The sequence below is a fragment of the Penicillium odoratum genome, assembly GCF_028828045.1.
Source record: "Penicillium odoratum strain IBT 22623 chromosome Unknown utg000006l_segment0_segment0, whole genome shotgun sequence".
Classification (NCBI taxonomy): domain Eukaryota; kingdom Fungi; phylum Ascomycota; class Eurotiomycetes; order Eurotiales; family Aspergillaceae; genus Penicillium; species Penicillium odoratum.
In genome coordinates this window covers 4,360,934-4,382,461 of record NW_026643148.1, presented here as the reverse complement: position 1 = coordinate 4,382,461, position 21,528 = coordinate 4,360,934, and the positions used below count along the sequence as shown (strand labels likewise).

Below are 21,528 nucleotides of genomic sequence, written 5' to 3'. Positions count from 1 at the left end.
CATGATTGAAATACTAGGTCTATCTATGATACCTACTACCTATCTATTTAGACACAAATTACAGAAGTTGGACGGCTCATAGTTGTCACATCGATCAATGACTTTTTATTGGGTTTTCTGGGTGTCAAGTGGGGCGAGGCATTTATGAAGGGAAGTCTGATCTAGACCTCAATATTTCCTAGAATTCTATTTGTATTTGACCCTAGCCGTTTCCTTCGGAATTTATATTACCTAGCCGGGTTTAAGGTCCCGGTTTCAACATTTGAAGGTTTTGAGAAACTAGAAAGACTGTGTAGCTCTGGGCCACGTTGGGCAACTATCTAGATATTTACCTGGAGCGACACCATCTTCCAATCATGCAATTACACAATTCACATGTATCACCAGGGAGCAAATGAAAGCCTGGCAGGCTTTAATACGTGTATCCGAGACCGAAATTGACACTAGCCTTGCTCCATAGGGCTGGCACGAGTTGAGGCTGTGGGTTTGATGTATGCACATTATGCCCACCCTTAATGCATAATTTTCGACCCAAATACACCAAGCTGTGATTATCAATCTGTAGATTAAACCATATGGTCGGAGGACCCACTCCCACATACATTGAATACATCTAGGCGGAGCTCTCCTTGTGAATTAAATCGCGGGATTGGTAAGGTTGTCGTCTCACTGACTAGCCTTCTGGAGTTAGTAGTATATCCGGGCCGTCAGCTCGGGATTGAGCCGAATCCCGCCGCCTAGGACATGTTTATAGTATAGTGGCGGATGTAGCTCTTGCATCGGGAACGGGAGCTTTGACCTAGACGAGCCCATACAGACATTTGACCATCCATTCGTTAATGTAGTCTGGTAAACCCCAGTACTTCGTATTGACTAGGTAGCATGTAAAATCCGTGCGCCGCAGTTCTATCTCCACTCTTCAGTAACTTGGTTTCCAAGAATATTTGTCTTCCACGGAAATAGAGAGCGGAGATATAGAAATAAGCTAGCTTCACTGAATCCTTAGAATGTGCTACAAAACACCTTCAAGGTGATGTAATAAAGCATGTTTCAGCATCTGACCAATCACGGGTGTGCCGAGTACCCGGTGCATAAATCAACGTGGCTCGCATAAGTCACGTGGTCGGACGTTTTCATCGTCTTGGCATCAAGAATGACAGGAATTCCCGTTAATTTGTCCCGCTGATGGGGTTTGACTTTGTTTGAATAATGTATTTGTAACGGAGTTGGAAATGACTGAAATAATAATCCATATTGATTCATGAAGATTCAGGTCTTGAAGTTATGCAAAAGCGCTGATGTCCGTATATAAGGGGGTTCCACGGTCCTATGTATGAATATGGGTTAGGTCCGAGCTGATGGTGTGGCCAGTGGGTCCTAAGGTTTCTAGTTTTTTGATCTTTATGATTCCACAGACGGAGAAGGGGCTTCCCGAGCCCTTTTTGGACGCTAATTCTGCTTCATTAATGTGCATGGCCTATGTATAAATCCCTGACGCCGGCCAAGATCCGGATTTCAACCTTGGATTACCAAGAAAAAAAGCGTAAACCAAGAACGCCACGAGGCCCGCTTCATGAGTAGTGTCTAAAGCACTGTAATTAAATAAGGGCCATTACCCTGGATCTGCGAAACGATTTTTCTCTCTTACTATACATTTAATTTTTCAATACTTAATCAAGTGGCTACATTCCTCGCCCACTTCGGCACTTGCCTCCCCGCAAACGGCAACTAAGAGAAGTGGGAATCAACACACAAATACCCCGGACTTCTTTGCGAAATACTTTACGCCTTCCAAAAACTCATCGTTCTTATCTTATATAATACTGCCCACCATGGCAGACGAGAAACACGCTAACAATATCGAACCTGCGGCTCCCACCAAGATTCCATTCTGGCGATTGATAACCGATCAAGGTGTCGTCACCCAAGAAATCATCGACTACCCATACTCAGGTTCCGGAACCGAGGACGACCCCTATGCCGTGACATGGATTCCAAATGACCCTCGCAATCCCATGCTTTTTAGCGAGGTCAAAAAATGGACATATACTATGCTCGTCGCAATTGCAACCCTGGCGGTGGCATTGGTCTCTTCGGCATACACTGGCGGTATTGTGCAGATTGAAGAACAATTTGACATTGGAGATGAAGTTGCCACGCTTGGTGTCTCTCTTTTCGTCTTGGGTTTTGCTATTGGACCAGTGCTTTGGGCCCCTATGAGCGAGCTGTTTGGTCGCCAGATTCTATTCGTCACAACATACGCCGCCCTCACAGCTTTCAATGCTGGTATTACCGGTTCGAAAAACGCATACACCCTTATCATCCTTCGATTCTTCGCTGGTGCCTTTGGATCCTCCCCACTCACTAACGCCGGTGGTGTTATTGCTGATATGTTTCCTGCAAAGCAGAGAGGTGTCGCTATGAGTCTCTTTGCCGCTGCGCCTTTCCTTGGTCCTGTCCTGGGTCCTATTATTGGAGGTTTCCTAGGTATGAATGCGGGTTGGAAATGGGTTATGGGCTTCTTGGCTGCTTTCTCTGGATTTGTCTGGATTATAGGCTCTTTGCTTATCCCCGAGACCTATGCGCCCGTGCTCCTTCGTCGCCGCGCAGCGAGACTTTCTAAACTGTCGGGTAAGGTCTATGAGAGTAAGATTGATATCGACCAGGGTAAAGTGTCTATCGGGGAAGCTTTCAAGGTTGCTTTGTCTCGTCCGTGGATTCTCTTATTCCGGGAGCCTATCGTCTTTCTGCTATCTCTATACATGGCTATCATCTATGGTACCTTGTATATGATGTTTGCAGCATTCCCTATTGTCTATGAGGTGGACCGTGGCTGGAACCAGGGTGTGAGCGGATTAGCTTTCCTTGGAATTATGGTCGGTATGATGCTCGCAGTGATCTACAGTCTTTGGGACAATAAGCGGTATATCAGGACCGAGGAAAAGCACCAGGGTTTTGCGCCCCCTGAGGCCCGTCTACCACCAGTCATGGTAGCTTCGACTGCGATCCCCATTGGTCTCTTCTGGTTTGCCTGGACCAACTATCCCTCGATTCACTGGTCTGTCAGTATCATCGCTGGTGCGCCGTTCGGCTTTGGAATGGTGCTGGTGTTCCTCGGTGTCATGAACTACCTAATCGACGCATACACCATCTTCGCCGCCTCCGTCTTGGCAGCCAACTCCGTTCTGCGATCTTGCTTCGGTGCCGCCTTCCCTCTATTCACCACTTATATGTTCGACAACCTCGGCATCCACTGGGCATCCTCCATCCCCGCGTTCCTCGCTCTCGCTTGTGTTCCCTTCCCATTCTTGTTCTACAAGTATGGCGCTTCGATTCGCAAGCGCTGCAAGTTCGCCGCTCAGTCCGATGCTTTCATGCGCAAGATCCAGGAGCAGGCTAAGGCTCTTGTTCAGGAAGACGAGAAGATCACATATGACCGTACCGAGGCCCCTGCTCCGCACGAGGACATGTCAAGCGATTCCGACGTCGAAGAGCCTGTTGCGCAGCGCAGCCGCAGCCGTGCTCTCTCCACTGCTTCTTCATTGCACCGTGTTCCAACTTACGAGGGCAACCCCTTCGACATGGACCGCGTCAACACCAAAGAGTCCTTCAAAAACTAATCACCCTACTTGCGACACTTAAAAGTGCTCTTGCTACCTAATCCTAGTGCTCTTCCCTCAAAATTCCTGTTATTTGCATTTCCTGCGTTTTGTCTACTTTATACCCTGACAATGATAGACCTGAGGACGAGTCAATGTATTTACGCATCTCATAATGGCGTTACTTTTAGCTATTAGAAGAAAAAAAAATAATGAACAATTAATAAAAAGATCCATCAAAGTATTGATATAACCGATTCGTAAGAGCATAAACTGTGTGTAGATCGGGCTCAACCGGGGAATCACGGCACTCGCCCAGTCCGAGTGCCGAATTGTACGGAGATATTGTGCCTGATTTTTAATCATCATTGCATTATCCTTCCCTTGAACTAGACTTTTTTTTCATTTTTTCCCCATTTGCCATTCTTTCAAGCATTTCCTTGTTGATTCCAATCATCTGGCCAGAACCACCCGGCCAAACCCTCCGACTATCGGTCTTCGGTCTTTACAATTTACTCCGTACTCTTATCGCCACAATCCAATCTCCAGCCCGATAGGCTGGCCATCTCTCCTCGGGCTTTAGTCTTTCTCTATCGTTGATCCAGCAATAGATGCGCGTGTGGGAGTATCGGATATGAGTCTTTTTCAGAAGGGACTCGTCGCGCAGGCGCATGCGTTATCGATCGCGCGCCCACGGCCGATCTCCCCGATACGATTGCCTCTGCGCCGGGTACGACAGCCTCGACGATACAATTCTCAGGCCTCGAGGCCTGAGGCAAAGGGGAAATCCGTGGAGGATGTTTCGAATACACAAGGAAACCCGGCTTCCACCCCTTCATCTTCGTCTTTGCCTTCCGCTCCCTCACCGTCTCCCCCCAGCCGAATACCGCTGCCACCGCCGCGGGCGCCGCAGGCGTAGCGACCGCGCCAAATGTTACAACGTCCTTGACAAGATCCCAGAGGCTGGGTGAGATAATAAAGGCTGGACCAGTGGGGAAATTCGGCAGGTGGTACGCTCGTGTGCAGGGAGAACGACCGTATCGGACACAGCTGCTGAGCTCACTTGTTATCTATCTGTGCGGTGACTTAAGTGCGCAATTATTGTTCCCTTCAGAGCAAGCGGTAAACGAAAATCAGGATGCGTCTGCATCAGCAGAATCGAAGGATGAAATTGAGAATAAGCCTGGATTTGGGAGTAGCTATGATCCATGGAGAACAGTCCGGCATTTGATCGTGGGTGCAGGATCTAGCATCCCGTCGTATAACTGGTAAGTTCATCCCAGATCTATATGATCGACAAGAATCTTGATATAGAAAACTAACTTCAACCAGGTTCTGGTTCCTTCACAACAACTTCAACTTCTCCTCCAAGTTACTCTCGATCTTGACCAAGGTCTTTGTGCAACAGATCGTTTTCACTCCCGTCTTCAATAGCTACTTCTTCAGCGTGCACTCCCTCCTCGCAGGCGCTACCTTCGAAGAAACCTGGGAGCGCTTGAAGAAGGCCCTTCCCGTCAGTGTTACCAACAGTGTCAAGCTCTGGCCAGCTGTCACGGCATTCAGCCTCATGTATGTCCCGCCAGAGTTCCGAAATGTCTTCTCTGGAGTGATTGCCGTTGGTTGGCAGACATATCTGAGTTGGTTGAACCAGAAGGCCGCGCGTGAGGTGCAGCAAGAAGAGGCTGCGATTGAGACTGGGTCATCATCTGCGATGATGGGGAATTTGATTCCTGTCGCGCAAACCGCATAAAATAGAGGCATTAGATTTTGACGGGCATATATAGATTTTTCCCGACATTGGCGTTGGGTTGGACTTCCATTTTTGCAGATACCTAGAGCATAGATATAGATCCCGTGAACAAAGATCTCCTTCATTGATGTTTGTATATTTTTAACTAAACTTGTCGTCAATTATTCTATTATTTGGGTACACAACTACACTTGAATACACAAGTAGAAATTCGCTTCCTTTAATTGGCCAGGTGATATCCATGGATCCAATCTCACGCGCAATGACGAACTCCCGCATCTTCAACTCTCGCATGCCATAGGAGATGACCCCCTTTGGCAGTCGCAGGCATGTCCTGCCCACCGCAGACATCCCGGCCTGAAGACTCCGACAGCGATTACGGCTCTGACTTCACACCCGACGAAGATCAACTCCTGAACCAGTTGCTCACTGAAGCCGTCACGGAGCACGCGCCTACCCCCTCCACCCCGATCTCAAATTTCACCACTTCCACGCTAACACCCGACGCCACGATCGCGATATCGAATAACTACACTGCGCATACTCGTCCCGGATCGTTTCAGCCTGCAGTTATTGCGGCGCTGGTCACGGATATCGAAGATGGCATTGTGGAGTCCCCGGCTGTCCGGCCTAAGGTGCTGGGCAGGGAGAAACCTGGTTCACCGTGGAGATCGAATCAGCGGACTTGGCAGGATACAAATCCACGGATTGGGGCGGTTATATCAAGCCAGGGCGCAGAAAACAGTGCCTATACGCTTCGTATGTGACTACTGCCGATTGACTATCTGGTTACGGGATTGAAATTTGGGACTGGGCTGACACGTTGACATCCGAAGCGTTTAGTGGAGCATTCTGATTCAACTGAAGGCAGGGAACGAGAACGAGAGCGTGTTGCTGAGCGCGAAAAAGAATGGACGCAGCACGAACAGCTAGCGCCAACACTGGATCCTCGATCCCCCGTGGAGCGGTTTCGAAGACCGCCTAACAAAGCTTTCTCGGTTACAGATTTGGTTTCGCCAGCCTGGTGTGAATTGCAGTACTGGTATACCCTGACGAAACATGGAAGAAAGAGGAGGACTGCGGCCATGAAGAAGGGGAGTGTGATGCACAAGACGCTCGAGGATGAGGTCTATACTACGGTCCCTATCGATATTACTACGAAGGAGGATGCATGGGCTCTCCGGATATGGAATGTGATACAGGGACTGCGGATGCTGCGACAGTATGGCATCACACGTGAGCTTGAGGTTTGGGGCGTTATCGATGGGGAGCTGGTCAATGGGGTTATCGATCAGTTGTCCTACGAATGTCCTGATCCTGAGCTTGAAGCCACAGCCGCTAGCTTTTACGAAGATGCGGAGGCATCAAGGGCTGCTTTACCGGAGTATCAGATGTCCCTGTCCGATTTCTTGTTATCTTCCTCCCAAGGTGGACGAAGACTAGAGGATCTAGGCCAGACCGAGCCTACCGGGATTGAACAAGCACCTCCCAGTCAAGCACCATCGCCAGCTGTCTATGATCTCCCTCGGATATATATGACGGACGTTAAAACGAGAGCGAGTCGCTCTCTTCCCACGGTTAAGAGCACATCATTCCGACCTACTTCTCTCCAGTTGCAACTTTACTACCACATGCTGAATCGCATGCTAACGAGTGACGATGTGACGATGGATTTTCTTGCGGCGCGGTATAAACTTGATACTGAACGCTCGTTCACAGATGCCTTCGTCTCTGAAGTTGGAGGCTTGAATGATCAATTCTTCGATACGCTCACTTCTCAAGAGCTTGACCTAGAAGATCCTCCCACACAGGAGGACATGCGAAGAATTTCCCAGGGCTCCGGCCCTGCATATTCATCCAGCCCGGCAGCAGCCAGCCAGGACTCAACCAGCATCCTCTTGACCCACGGTAATCTTTCCAAACTGTGGAGCTACATGAAAGAACAGCTACGTTCCACCTTTATCCCATCCATCTCAGAAACCGAGTCCATTGCGCCATCTATTCCGTCACACACCCAGCCGGCTACCCTCAAGGAGTACCCGACCCTTCTCTCTCCTGTGCTTACAGCACGATTTCTATCCTCAGCCCCCACGGAAGATTTACAGTCCAAGCACTTGGGAAGCAGGTCCTTCCTCTTTGATCCTAATAATATGTCATCTTATCTTACAGACCAGATGCAGTGGTGGCGAGGACAGCGCGATCCTGTTGGAGTCAGCATCTCGGATGCCTGGAAATGTCGAATCTGTGAGTTTCGCGACGAGTGTACTTGGCGCGAGGAACGGGAATTGGCCTTCGCAAGACGAAACCACGGAAGAGCCAGGGCCCCGACGGGAATTTAATATCCATTCACCTAGCATATTCGCGGAGCTCTCAACTTGATTGAAACCGGATATATGCGTACAACCTCGCTATAGACAATCAATTCGAGCCAATGAGCTCAATAAGGATAGCTCCGCATCTCACCCTCCTTATCAACCTCCAATCCCATAGCCACCTGTTCATCATGTTTCCGATCCAAATACTCCAATAAAACCTCCTGATACTTCTCCTTCCCCTTGTACCTCGAAACATCATCCCCCCAACTCCGAATGGCAGAAGCCAACCGCCCAGGCACATAATCCTCCCTCACAATCTCCGTAATGGGCTCAAAATACGTCCTAATAGTAAACACCACAGCCCCAGACCTAGGCAACCGTCTCAAAGACTGTCTTTCCGATCGAAAGAAATGCTGCTCAATAGCCTTGTTCTTCTCCGCCGTATTCCACGACACAACCTCCGCATCCTCAGATCCAATACTGGGCGACCAGGCCAACTGATCATCAACTTGGATAAAATAATTATTCCGCAGAACTGGTTCTTCGGGCTTCAGTCTACGGAAGAAATTCTTCATTCCTCGTTCGAGCTTTTCTTGGAATTGGGGTACGTCGCCTGATGTGTGGATCTCTGATAATGGCATCCCGAATTTGTCGCTTAGGCGCCAGAATCCGGCGAGGAGAATTGCGCCTGCTAAGAGGTAGTATTCTCCGTCTGGCTTTTCAATCATTAGGGCTATGTCGTCTTGGATTAGGCGGGCTGCTGTTGCCATTGGGTCTTCTGGGAGGGGGCGTTGGGTTATGTTGAAAGTTTCGTTGGTGATTATGTTGGTTATTCCTGTTGAAGTCTTCTGGAACATGGTTGGATATCTTTCGGGGAGATAGTCGCATCTTCGTGGTGTTAGCGAGGTAGGGATTAGGAATGGCGTTGAAGCTCTGGGCTTACAGTTCTTCTAATAGTTCGATCGCGCCGTCCATGGCTTCGGGTGCTGTTCCGTAGCATTTCTCACCACGCTCTTCGATGCGCTTGGCTTTGTCGGCGTGGAATTTGAGATAGTGGTTGTCGAGTTCTAGTTTCGGTGTTAGCTGGTATTTCCATAGTCGGCATTTACTCGATCACTTACCAATCCATTCATCGAATTTCATACTCCGCAATCCCATTGTGACAAAATACTTTCTGATTTGCATTAGAGAAGTGCGATGAAGTGTCGAGATTGTATCTTACGGTCCATATCGAAATGGTCGATAGGGAATTGGCTTCGTTGTGTGAACATCCCAGTCAAGATACGGCTGTGCCGTCGGTCTCTCGAAATCATATGGTGTCCATTCTATGATAACTTGTCAGCATACCAAGAATCTATGAAAATTTACCTATGTACTTACCTCCGGCCTTCCTGGTAATTTTCTCTCTGCCCGATCTTGAAGCTGGTTTCTCTAGGTCGGGAGTTGAAGATCTCGATGGTTTGGAAGTCCATTTCCGGACGATGAAGACGATGATATAAGCGCCGATATTGAGCGCTAGAAATGCACCGACAAGATCTTTGCTTGAGGAGATATATTGGAATATCCCTCGAAGAGACTGTATATCTATCATCATATTGATGTATAGAGTAAAATTACGGGTTGAGAGTTGGCTTATGTAGTCATAATTAGGTGTAGGCCCTGCTGTAGTCCAGAAAAGTACTCGCACAGATTGCGTTTTATCAAACGGTGTGACTGGTCTCCCGCGAGCTGCCTTTCTGGCTCATATGATGCGAGCACTTCGTTATCTCTGATCAGCGACAGCTTGCGATCGCGGGGATAAAAGAGGGGAACTATCCATTTCCGGACGTTGGATCCGAGACTGCATATTACGAGCCTATTGTTGGACAAGAAGAACTGCGGCTGTAAAGTATGATACAGTCAAGGTTATCTGTGATGAGGGGTTGCTTATCATTTTAAACTTAAGGATTTCTTCTCCCGATTGGTAAAGCGACTCTTATACTCCAGATTTAATGGACCAGCGGGAGATACTTGGCAACACTTGAAATTAGCGAAATGGTAAGTATTGATCTATGTGTGATATTGTCTATGTCAAAACTAAATACTGGCGGTGTCGGTCTTGCGCTGCAGGAGGCAATACTGGCCCCATTTGCGCTGGAACTGAGAGGGAATAAAGGGGAAATCTGGCACCCAGATTAACCGCCCTAATAGCCCTGTTCGGGCTGTGTCCAGGAAGCTTGCACAGGAGAGAGTCTCCCAGTGGGCGTTGTCGAGAATGTAGTGAGGTTCCAGCTCGGTTTCCTCACGACCCGGGAAGTGTGAGTCCACCAAGAAAGAGCATTCAGAAACATCAATCTATGAATACCATTAGAATGTGAGGACAAGGTCAACTTTTCACTTCACTTACATATTTGTCCGGATCTTCCAAGTTAAGGTCGTTCATGCCAGACGGGATTTGCGAAGCACCTTCTAGCCGGCCGAAGGGCCTTGGCGACTCCGGAAACTCGCCCGGAAGCAGACCGTTGAATTCGCTTCGAATGAATTTGGCACGCATTTCTTGTTGAAGAAAGTATGATGATGGGTAGCGATACCACTCCTTGCCCAGGCAGACTGAGGTTCCTGTCTGTGTCACATTTGCCTGCTGCAATGATTCCAGAACCTTCAGAGGGGCATTGTACGCAGTCACCATCCCTAGAATGCGCAGCATTCCGACATTCACGGCCAGTATGATAACATACAGGGCCCCAACGAGCTTAAGCTTTGCTGGAACACGGCTAATGAGTGCCTTTGAGTCACTGGACCCAAGGTAGGTAAGGATGAGGTGAAAAGAGAGAGCCGCGTTCAGAGCAAGGAATGGATAGGCCGGGTACATAAATCGCTCCTCCTTGTGAGGTTGGGCTGTGAAAATACCAAACCACATGTAGAATGGCGCGGCCAGTGTCATCGAGCGTCTGAATTTCTGCATAGAGGAGGGTTGAGAGCTGAAGATGACCTGGAGAATTAAAAGCGGAGCAGTCACCATGGCGAGAACGAACCAAACATTGAAGTTCAGCAGCAGGTTTCGGATGTAGAATGTCCAGGGCTCGACACCAAAGATCTCAGGTCCTTTGCCCTCGCCTCCAAAAACATTATATGCCACAATATTCCAAGGAACAAGAACAAGCTTGCGGAAGAAAGCATAGTCAACTCCGACCTCGAGAGCCTAGAGATAGTGTCAGAAACCGCACCTCAATTCTAAATGGACTAAAGATATAACTTACCGCAATGCCAACACACCTGGCAGCACCATCAAGTATAGCCAATACAAATGAGCCTATGGATCCAGATAGAATGGCAATAATGACTTCCTCGGCCAGAAGAGGCACAATAAGAGCACCCGCGAATGGCCAACCGACGATTGCACCAAGAGCAAACCACATAATACCCTGTGCAATCTTTGGACCTCCTTTCAAATCCAGGAAAGCAGCCAAGCCAAGCATGGATGTGTACATGGTGAAAGTGGATGGCAGGAAAGCCGTAGACGCGTGGAACATGCCGGGACTGAAGACAACGATTGTGAGGAACAAGAGTCCAATGCGAGGATTGAGGGTTCGGCAGATAGAAGAATATAGTCGGGTCTGACAAGCAGCGCAGAAGACAGCCATGAAGACACGGATCATATAGAATTCAGTGGCCTTGGAGTGGACAATTAATGAGCTTAGCTTCCCCACCGCGGCGTGAAGTGATACATAAAGCCAGCTTCGAATGGAATATACAGGTGAATATTCCCATGTCTGAAGTCCATATCCATGTTGCAAATAATGTGCGGGTTCCCAGAAGTTGAATACCTCATCGCAGTCCTGAATTGGGGCAAATAATGCCGCAAGGCCGTTGGCAAAGAGGAAAATGTAGAGTGTGATATTTAGCGGGAGGTAGAACGTGGGTGGCGGGGGACTAGAATCGAGATTAGCTAATATAATTCATTGGGCAGCTTGATATCTACCGTGCTTTTTTAGGCACATTCTGAGCTGGCCCAGAGCCTGAACTAGTCATAGCCATGTTGGTTGTTGAAGATGTGTTTAACTCCGGTGGTCCTGCGCTAAGATAGCGATAAGCGGAGCTCGTCGACCGCTTTGGCAGATCAAAAAAGTTTCCGCATTTTTTTTTCTTTTTTCGGATTCTCTCAGGTCGCATTCTATTTTTGAAGACCTTTTCTGGTCTTTTCATTCATTCACTATGAGCGATCAACATACTCTTCCCGTTGAGTCTACTGAGGCTGCGCGTGTCAGTGACGGCTCTTCCTCGAACCAAACCACCACACTCGATACGCCTGTCGCAAACATTCCCATGGATGCTGAAATGTCCGTCGCAAGCTCAGCAACTGAGATCCCAGTCCAGTCCTCGACTTTTACTCCCTCGGCTTCTACGATCCCAGGACTTGGCTTTGTCAGCCCCAACGATCAGTCCACCGAGCAACCAGCACAGCCCACCATTTCGAAATCCGCCGAGGCAGTTGTCAAACAGAAGCCTATGGAAGAAACCAACGTTTCCATGGAAAATGGACCTGACGAGACTAACGTCAAGCAGGACCATGTGGAGGAAGCACAAGGCGAGGCAATGGAGGTTGACCAGAAGCCCGAGCCCAGCAACACCGAGAATGCAAATGGATCAGAAGGCCCGGAAAATGTGAACGAGGAGGAAGAAGAAGAAGAAGAAGAACACCCTGAGTGGGAGGTAGACTCTGATCCATATGTGTCGTCCTCAGACAGCTCATCCTCCGATTCCGATTCCGATGACAGCGACGACGAAGACTATCCGATCCTCACCCCCGAAGAACAGGCGCGGATCCTGATGTTGGCTGAAGGTGGCTCTGACGATGAAGGTGACGGCAAGGGCAAATCCGGTGGCTATATTCGTTCTACAAATGAGGTTGTGGAAGACGTCTTGCCTATCCCGGATGTCACGATCACCCCCGAGATGACCATTGTCTACCTGGGCAAAGTGCAAGCGGCTATTGATAATGCCGTTCTCGTCGAGGCCAACACCTCTGGAGAATATCAAGTCCTTGAGTCGGGCTCCCTGCTCTGTTCTGAGGATCGCAAGATCATGGGTGTTGTGTCGGAAACCCTGGGCAGAGTTGAGCATCCCCTGTACACAGTGATGTTTTCCACCGCTGCCGAAGTGCAAGAAAAGGGCTTGGTGAAGGATATGCCTATCTATTACGTCGAGTCACACTCTACATTCGTCTTTACTCAACCACTCAAGGGCATGAAGGGTAGTGATGCATCGAACTTCCACGACGAGGAGGTTGCTGAGGAGGAGATGGAATTCTCTGATGACGAGGCAGAGGCCGAGTACAAGCGGCAGCTGAAGCAGAAGCGGCAAGAGAGAAAGGAAGCCCGGGATGGTGGAAAGCCGAAGAGAGGACCCCCGGGACCATCGAAGCTGGGCCAGTCAGAACTCAACTATGAGGAAGGAGGCGAAGAGGGATACACACCTCTTGCTCGCCCAAAGAACCTCCATGAGATGATGGGGACTCAAGAAGCTCCCGTCGAAGGTGGATCTGGTTTCCGTGGAGGCAGAGGCCGTGGCCGAGGCACTGACCGCGGCGGCCGAGGAGGTCGGGGTAGAGGTGGTGGAAGAGGCGGAGCTCGGGAGCAAGACCAGGACCGCCGGCCTCACCAGCAGAGTGGAAGCTCCCCTTACGGTCAACCTGCTCCAGTTCAGCATCAACAAGCCTCTTACGGCCAACCAGCATACCCATCGCAGTACCCGACTCAGCCTCAGCAGCAACAGCAACAGCCTGCCTACGGTATGGGCCAGCCTTTTGCTTTCCAACAATATGCACAGCAATACGCACAGCAGTACGCGCCACAGCAACAGGCACAAGCTCAAGGTGCACCAGCGACACAATTCCCCTTCCAATTCCCTTTCGCACAAGCTTTCCCTCAGCCAAACCCGTACCAGCCTGGCATTCCTGCTCAGGCACATATCAACCCTCTCTTCTTGGCTGCTTTGCAACAGCAGCAACAGCAGCAATACCAACAGCCCCAGCAGCAACAGTACCAGTCTCAGCAGCAGCAACAACAATATCAGCAGCCTCAGCAAGCCCCGCAAGGTCAACAGAACCCAACTATGAACTTTGATCAAGTCAAGGCCCAGTTGGATATGCTGCGGAACTTGAATAACGGCAACCAGGGACCTCCCCCTTCTTAGACTGGCTTTGCTACTTGCTTTCTACGTTGACTTGAATCTCGGTGTCCGTGATTTTGTTATATTTTGCATTAGGAGCGGGTTTAGTGTTTTGAAAAGGTGCATTAAAAGTTATGGATGAAAATTTAAGGCATGGCTCATTGTATCGAGGATAAAGTACATATTCGTGAAATAAAAATTGAAGATTATCACATGGCTCGGGGATAACAGACTTTATGGTCCCCGGTAAATATGCTTTAGAACTCCGCTGGTTTGGCACTTTTCGCCAATGTCCAGAAACTTTCAGTATTCGTACGGGCCAAAGCAGCTTTAGCCTCGGAATCCGAAGCGCAGACTCTCGCTCCCACCCACCTCTTGAATAAGCGAGACTTAGTCTGACCTTCCCAGATGAGACTGCAAGTGTTCTGGCTGAAGTCCCGCGCTTCACCCTTCTCATCCTCTGTAGACAACCACAAGGGCTCACTTTCGCGGTTGCGGTCTGATGTGGTTGGGCCAGGATTCTCGGTCCAGTCAATTCGGTTGAGCATCAGTTTCCGGTAGTTGTTCACGGAGTGCTTTCCTCCCTCGACAATGACGAGATTCAACTTTGGATGCACGATGCAAATTCCCGTCAATTTATTTTGTTCCGCGTTCTTGCCAATCTTGAAGCGGTTTCGTCCGCTCGCAAGACTGTCAATCCGGTAGACCGACATGTAGATACCCAACGCCGCATCCTTCTCTTGCTGAGATTCCAATTTCTCCCGTCGTTGATCCTTGGTCAACTTGCGCTCTTCATTCATAGCCTCGTGCTGCTCTTTACGCGCCGCAATCTCTCGATTCACCTGGGCCTCCACGGCCGTTGGATCCTTGACTGCTTGTTCTCCCAGGACTCGCATCAAATTGGACTTTTTGACCTTGGGTGGCGGCGCCGGCTCCAGACCTAATCGAATCTTTGCTTGCTGTTCCTTCAAGTCTGCCATGCGGCGCTGTCGACGGATTTTCGCTTGTTCCTTCGGCGTGAGGTACATTGGCTTCTGGGCGGGAACGTGTTTCTCCTGTGGTGGTTCGAGTTGGATAGGGTGTTGAATATAGTGGGTGATGACGGTGTCAATTTTCAACTTTGCTGGATTATCAATGACAGAGTAGTCGCTCCCGTCAATAAACTTCTCGTCCCACCATTCCATGGCCGGAGGAGCGGGGACAATGTATGATTTCTCCACATCCATATCCTCATCAATGCCGGCCAGACGAGCTCGCTCGGCAATTCGCTTTTTCATAGCCTCCAACTGCTCTTGCCGACGCTGATTTGCCGCTTGTTGAATGTATTTGCCCTTCTGATTGAAGATAAGCTCTCTGGTTTGTCGCGGCTTCGCAACGGTCGCTTTCGGGCCAAGGCTAGGATCAAAATATGGATTATTTCTAATCTCCTCAATAGACGGTCCAGATAGATCGAGTTGCTTTCCACGGTTCGTTGTGCCCTTCTGCTGACGGCCTTTAGCCCCCCGATACTCCGGCGGAGCGTCTGAAAGTAGGGCCGGGTGAAGACCGACATCAAGACCACCACGAGCTTTTGAAAAACTATCGTCGTCGAACGCTTGAGGTTGTTGATATGATGGCGCGGGTGCCTCGGGTCGCTGCGGAGGTGCATTCGCCTTCGCCGTAGCCGCTGCTACTCTGGCCTTCATTTGCTCCAACCTGGACATGGCGGGTGTCGATGCTGGCGGTGCGGGACTGGGGCTCGACTCTGTCGGGGGCACCGGGGGGGTCGCACCACCGCGTGCAGCTTGCAGTCGAGCGCGTACAGCTTCTGCCTTTGCTCGAGCTTCGGCGATCATCTTCTCGATGTCAACCTTACCGGTAGGAGCACCGGTTGAGCCCGGTACTGGAGAACCATTGTTTGAACGGGTTCTTTTTTGAGAGTTGTTGCCGTCATCCTCAGGATGAGGACGCTTCAGCGCGTTTCCCGATGCATCCGCCATAGCTAATAGCGAGCTGGGGATCTCGCGTTAGCCAAGAAGCGGGTGCACAAAGAGGAAAAAAGTGAAAGGAAGGCGCGAAGTGGTAAAGCTAAGATCAATCAAGACACGCACTGATCACTGATCACTGATCACAGTTACCCAAAACGGGAGTAAGCGGTGTATCGGGGCAGAAAAAAAAGTTGCCTCAAAGATTCAACTCTTCCCGCAGTAGATGAAATTTGGAGAACTTCTCTTTCGAGACGACTTCGCACCGTCAGCGTTTTCTGTTGCTCCACTGAGCTACAGGACACAATGACGACCTTTTCGCGCCCCGTTGCCTCGAGCATCGCCGGGGTTGAATTTACCGTCTACTCCGATGAAGAGATTAAAAAGCTGTCGGTGAAAAGAATTCACAATACTCCGACCTTGGATTCTTTTAACAACCCAGTTCCTGGTGGTCTCTATGACCCTGCAATGGGAGCATGGGGTGATCATGTGTAAGTTTTCGACTTCTGGTCTCTCAATTTTTGCGTCAAGTCAGGATCTAATGGAGATAAATTTGGGTTATCAGGTGTACTACATGTCGTCAAAATTCTTGGTCTTGCACTGGTCACGCTGGTCACGTTGAGCTTCCTATTCCCGTTTACAATGTCACGTTCTTCGATCATATCTATCGCCTTTTGCGGGCTCAATGTGTGTACTGTCATCGCCTGCAGATGTCTCGCGCAGAGGTCAACATGTACACTTGCAAGTTGCGCCTGTTACAATTCGGCCTCGTCGACGAAGTCGCCATTGTTGACTCGATGGGATCTGTCAAGGGAGCTACATCCAAACCTGGCAAGGGTGGTAAGGGCGACGACTCTGAGGATGAGGAAGATGATGAATCTTTCATGGAAAAGCGGGTAGCCTACGTCGATCGGGCTATCAACCAGGCCAAGAAAGATGGAAGACTTGTTGGCTTAATGGCTGGCGCAAAGAACCCAATTGCTGCAGAGCAGAGAAGAGAGCTGGTCAAAAACTTCCTCAAGGACATCAACAGCAACCGGAAATGCAGCAACTGTAATGGGTATGTCCGGAATGACCCTCTGATCTTCATTTGCGCATCGGCTAACATTGAACCCAAGTATTTCTCCTTCTTACCGAAAGGACCGCTACAACAAGATCTTTAAGAAGGCGCTCCCCGAAAAGTCGAAATTGGCCATGCTGCACGGCGGATTCCAGGCCCCCAATCCCCTGGTCCTACTCGACTCCGAAAACAAGGCTGCCAAAAAGAATGGCACCCGCTCTCAGAGTGTAGTGTCAGAGGTACATGGTGCGGAGGAAGAAATCCTGCGTGGTGCTGCCGTTACAAACCAGGCAAGCTCTTTTGGACAGGAGTTTATGACTTCATCTGAGGTCTACAGCTGTTTGAAGCTCCTTTTCGCCAAGGACGGCGAAGTTCTGCAACTCGTCTACAATGGACAGCCTGTTTCAAAAGGAGCTAAGGTCGTCAGTGCGGATATGTTCTTCATCAAGAACCTCATTGTTCCTCCCAACAAATACCGCCCGGCTGCCGCCCAAGGCCCGGGTGAGATTATGGAAGCGCAGCAGAACACCGCGTTCAACGCGATCATTAAGCAGTGTGACTTGATCAACCAGATCAGCAAAGAAATCCAGAACAAGGACGAGGAAGAGATGGCTATGACCCGTGTACGGAACTACGGCGATCTCCTCCTGGCAATTGTTGCCCTTCAGGACCATGTAAATGGGCTGATTGATAAGGAGCGAACTGCTGTTACAGGGTCGGCAGTCGCATCATTGCCCAACGGTATCAAGCAACTTCTGGAGAAGAAGGAGGGATTGTTCCGAAAGAACATGATGGGTAAGCGTGTCAACTTCGCTGCTCGTAGTGTCATTTCGCCCGACCCAAACCTTGAGACCAATGAAATTGGTGTTCCACTCGTGTTCGCGAAGAAGCTGACTTTCCCGGAACCTGTGACAAACCACAACTTCTGGGAGTTGAAGGAGGCTGTGATCAACGGACCCGACAAGTACCCAGGTGCTGCTGCGATTGAGAATGAGAACGGTCAAGTTGTCAACTTGAAGTTCAAGAGCCTTGACGAACGTACAGCACTTGCCAATCAGTTGCTGGCACCGTCAAACTGGCGTCAGAAGGGATCACGGAATAAGAAGGTCTACCGTCATCTTACCACCGGTGATTACGTCCTGATGAACCGTCAGCCGACACTTCACAAGCCCTCTATCATGGGTCACAAGGCTCGTGTGCTTCCTAATGAGAGGACTATTCGCATGCACTATGCCAACTGTAACACCTACAACGCTGATTTCGATGGTGACGAAATGAACATGCATTTCCCCCAAAACGAGCTTGCCCAAGCAGAGGCCCGCATGCTTGCTGATGCAGACCACCAGTACCTTGTCGCCACGTCCGGCAAGCCATTGAGAGGTCTTATTCAAGATCATATTTCTATGGGAGTCTGGTTGACTTGCCGTGATAGTTTCTTCGACGAGGAGGATTACCACCAACTTTTGTACAACTGCTTGAGACCCGAGAATTCACACATTGTTGGTGATCGCATCCAACTAGTGGCTCCAGCTTTTGTCAAGCCCAAGTACTTGTGGACTGGAAAGCAGATTATTACCACAATCCTCAAAAACATTCAGCCCCCGCAGCGTGCTGGTCTCACCCTCAAGGGCAAATCCTCCACCCCTGCTAACCGATGGGGTGAGGGCAGCGAGGAGGGTGATGTTATTTTCAAGGACGGAGAATTCTTATGTGGTATTCTCGATAAGAAGCAACTTGGACCGACTGCTGGTGGTCTGATCGATGCGATCCACGAAGTCTATGGCCACACAATCGCTGGAAAGCTGATGAGTATCCTCGGTCGCCTGCTCACTAGATTCTTGAACATGCGCGCCTTTACTTGCGGTATCGATGATCTTCGACTGACCAAGGAGGGTGATCGTCTGCGCAAAGAGAAATTGAGCACCGCTGCCCAAATGGGTCGTGAGGTTGCTTTGAAGTATGTGACGCTTGACAAGGTCTCTGCGGCCGACCAAGATGCCGAGTTGAACCGTCGACTTGAAGAGGTGCTTCGTGACGATGAGAAGCAGAGTGGACTGGATAGTGTTTCCAACTCTCGCTCTGCCCTGCTTTCTTCAGAGATTACCAAGGCTTGTCTCCCTACAGGTCTTGCGAAGCCCTTCCCCTGGAACCAGATGCAGTCGATGACAATTTCTGGTGCCAAGGGTTCCGGTGTCAATGCCAACCTGATTTCTTGCAATCTGGGACAGCAGGTTCTGGAAGGTCGTCGTGTACCGGTCATGATTAGTGGTAAAACTCTGCCATCGTTCCGAGCTTACGAAACACACCCTATTGCCGGTGGTTATGTCTCGGGTCGTTTCTTGACTGGTATCAAGCCTCAGGAATACTACTTCCACGCTATGGCTGGTCGTGAAGGTCTGATCGATACCGCTGTCAAGACATCCCGTTCCGGTTATTTGCAACGTTGTTTGATTAAGGGTATGGAGGGCTTGACTGCGCAGTACGATTCCTCTGTTCGCGAGGCATCGGATGGATCCATCGTCCAGTTCTTGTACGGTGAAGACGGTCTCGACATCACCAAACAAGTTCACCTCAATGATTTCGGTTTCCTTGCCGAGAACCACGAGTCAATTATGGAGCAAGTCCAAGCCCACTACCACAGCACTTTGGCAAAGGATGAGGTTTCGACATGGCACAAGGATGCAATGAAGAAGGTTCGGAAGACCGGAAAGATCGACGCCATGGATCCTGTCTTGTCCCAGTATCACCCTGGAGGTTACCTGGGCAGTACATCCGAGGCGTTCTCCCAGGAACTGAAGAAGGTAAGAATTAACCCTGTCACCCTAACCGCTTTGATATTGACAATTAATTTATAGTACACGGACGCCAACCCGGACAATCTCTTCAAGGATAAGAAGAAGGAACTCGACGGAGTCGCCAAGTTCGTCGGTGACTTCCAGAAGAAGCTGTCTAAGAAATCCTTCGATGCTTTGATGAACATGAAGTACATGAAGTCTATTATCGACCCTGGTGAGGCAGTCGGTATCATGGCCGGTCAGTCCGTCGGTGAGCCGTCAACACAGATGACCCTGAACACCTTCCACTTGGCTGGTCACTCCGCAAAGAACGTCACACTGGGTATTCCTCGTCTTCGTGAAATTGTCATGACCGCCAGTGCTTCGATCATGACACCCACTATGACTCTTCTTCTCAACGACGAGCTTCCTAAGGAACACGCAGAGAAGTTTGCCAAGGCTATTAGTAAGCTCAGCATCGCTGAGGTTGTCGATAAGATCCAGGTGAAGGAGCGAATCGGAGCAGGTGTTGGCTACTCGCGGGCCAAGATCTACGACATTGATGTTACCTTCTTCCCTGCTGACGAATACACCAAGGAGTATGCTATCGAGGTTAAGGATTTGCAGAACGCCTTGCAGAGCAAGTTCATTCCTCGCCTGGTGAAGCTCACCAAGGCCGAGCTGAAGAAGCGAAACGAAGACAAGACTGGAACCAAGTCCTCGACTGCCCAGCCTGAAATTGGTGTCTCGGTTGGCAGGATCCAGGAGGCCCCAAGTGGCCCTGACCGTGAGGCCGAACCCGCCGAGGACGATAATGAGGATGATGAGGATGATGCCAAGCGTTCCCGTGGAAGCAACAACCGAAGCAACCAGGTCTCATACGAGGGACCGGATGATGATGAGAAAGACATCATTAGACAACAGGACAGTTCGGATGACGAAGACGAGGATGAGAACACACAGACCTCCAAATCAACCCGCGATGTGCGAATGGGCGACGCTGAAGACTCCGACGACGAGTCGGAGGACGAGGACAGCACCACTCGCGAGGACGACGTCAAGGGCAAGTTTGAGGAGATTACCAAGTTCAAATTCGACCCCAAGAACGGCACCTCGTGCTCCATCCAGCTGCAATACGACATTGAGACACCCAAGCTTCTGCTTCTTCCCTTGGTCGAGGCCGCAGCTCATCACGCTGTGATCCAGTCTATTCCCAGCATCGGAAACTGTGTCTTTGTTGACGGCGACGATGTGAAGGGAGAGCCTGCGACTGTCCTCACTGATGGTGTCAACCTGCTCGCTATGCGCGATTACCAGGATATCATCAAGCCGCACTCCATCTACTGTAACTCCATTCACGACATGCTGCACTACTACGGTGTTGAGGCTGCTCGTGCCACCATTGTTCGTGAAATGGACGCCGTTTTCAAGGGTCACAGTATTTCCGTTGACAACCGTCACTTGAACCTGATTGGTGATGTGATGACCCAGTCCGGTGGATTCAAGGCCTTCAGCCGTAACGGTCTGGTCAAAGATTCCACCTCGGCCTTTGCTCGTATGTCTTTCGAGACTACAGTGGGTGCTCTCAAGGACGCCGTGCTTGAGAGAGATGTCGAGAACCTGAAGGGCCCCAGTGCCAGGATTGTTGTTGGTCGCGCTGGTACCGTTGGAACCGGTGCCTTTGACGTCCTTGCTCCTGTTGCATAGATGATAAGATACTGGAGCGTACCTGACCCGTGTTCACTTATCTGTATATTCACTTCCGCAAAATCTTGTACCCTGCCTTTGCTTTTTATCATTTTGTGCCATCTTGACGTGTTGATGATCCGGAGTTCTGTTCAGCGGAAACACAAAAGTGCCTGTCCCTGTTCATATAGCATATTTGTCTAGTTAAAATAGAGTTTTCAACTTATTCA

General features: G+C 49.9%; 8 protein-coding genes across 8 annotated transcripts; 5 read left to right on the top strand and 3 right to left on the bottom strand.

The window, feature by feature from the left end:
* Nucleotides 1-1,832: 1,832 nt before the first annotated feature.
* N7520_010028 (MFS transporter) lies at nt 1,833-3,620 on the top strand (the record flags this gene model as incomplete). Its single annotated transcript, XM_057143962.1, has 1 exon — nt 1,833-3,620. One exon carries the CDS (start codon nt 1,833-1,835, stop codon nt 3,618-3,620), a length of 1,788 nt encoding a protein of 595 aa, XP_056993250.1.
* Nucleotides 3,621-4,270: 650 nt separating this feature from the next.
* On the top strand, nt 4,271-5,349 carry N7520_010027 (Mpv17/PMP22 family protein; the record flags this gene model as incomplete). Its single annotated transcript, XM_057143961.1, has 3 exons — nt 4,271-4,329; nt 4,415-4,867; nt 4,932-5,349. 3 exons carry the CDS (start codon nt 4,271-4,273, stop codon nt 5,347-5,349), a joined length of 930 nt encoding a protein of 309 aa, XP_056993249.1.
* A 329-nt stretch (nt 5,350-5,678) lies between these two features.
* N7520_010026 (exonuclease V) lies at nt 5,679-7,688 on the top strand (the record flags this gene model as incomplete). The annotated part of the gene is made up of 2 exons (XM_057143960.1): nt 5,679-6,108; nt 6,193-7,688. 2 exons carry the CDS (start codon nt 5,679-5,681, stop codon nt 7,686-7,688), a joined length of 1,926 nt encoding a protein of 641 aa, XP_056993248.1.
* Nucleotides 7,689-7,786: 98 nt separating this feature from the next.
* On the bottom strand, nt 7,787-9,246 carry N7520_010025 (heme-dependent oxidative N-demethylase family protein; the record flags this gene model as incomplete). Its single annotated transcript, XM_057143959.1, has 5 exons — nt 7,787-8,552; nt 8,608-8,731; nt 8,786-8,838; nt 8,887-8,989; nt 9,045-9,246. Coding segments are annotated over 5 exons (1,248 nt in total), but the record flags the coding sequence as incomplete, so codon positions are not given.
* Nucleotides 9,247-9,740: 494 nt separating this feature from the next.
* Nucleotides 9,741-11,681, bottom strand: N7520_010024 (dolichyl-P-Man:Man(6)GlcNAc(2)-PP-dolichol alpha-1,2-mannosyltransferase; the record flags this gene model as incomplete). Its single annotated transcript, XM_057143958.1, has 4 exons — nt 9,741-9,998; nt 10,051-10,845; nt 10,904-11,576; nt 11,626-11,681. 4 exons carry the CDS (start codon nt 11,679-11,681, stop codon nt 9,741-9,743), a joined length of 1,782 nt encoding a protein of 593 aa, XP_056993246.1.
* Nucleotides 11,682-11,858: 177 nt separating this feature from the next.
* Nucleotides 11,859-13,838, top strand: N7520_010023 (RNA-binding snoRNP assembly protein NAF1; the record flags this gene model as incomplete). Its single annotated transcript, XM_057143957.1, has 1 exon — nt 11,859-13,838. One exon carries the CDS (start codon nt 11,859-11,861, stop codon nt 13,836-13,838), a length of 1,980 nt encoding a protein of 659 aa, XP_056993245.1.
* A 233-nt stretch (nt 13,839-14,071) lies between these two features.
* N7520_010022 (U4/U6-U5 snRNP complex subunit PRP3) lies at nt 14,072-15,793 on the bottom strand (the record flags this gene model as incomplete). The annotated part of the gene is made up of 1 exon (XM_057143956.1): nt 14,072-15,793. The coding sequence occupies one exon, from the start codon at nt 15,791-15,793 to the stop codon at nt 14,072-14,074; it is 1,722 nt and encodes a 573-aa protein (XP_056993244.1).
* A 291-nt stretch (nt 15,794-16,084) lies between these two features.
* On the top strand, nt 16,085-21,319 carry N7520_010021 (DNA-directed RNA polymerase I core subunit RPA190; the record flags this gene model as incomplete). The annotated part of the gene is made up of 4 exons (XM_057143955.1): nt 16,085-16,269; nt 16,344-16,838; nt 16,897-19,639; nt 19,694-21,319. The coding sequence occupies 4 exons, from the start codon at nt 16,085-16,087 to the stop codon at nt 21,317-21,319; spliced, it is 5,049 nt and encodes a 1,682-aa protein (XP_056993243.1).
* Nucleotides 21,320-21,528: the final 209 nt, after the last annotated feature.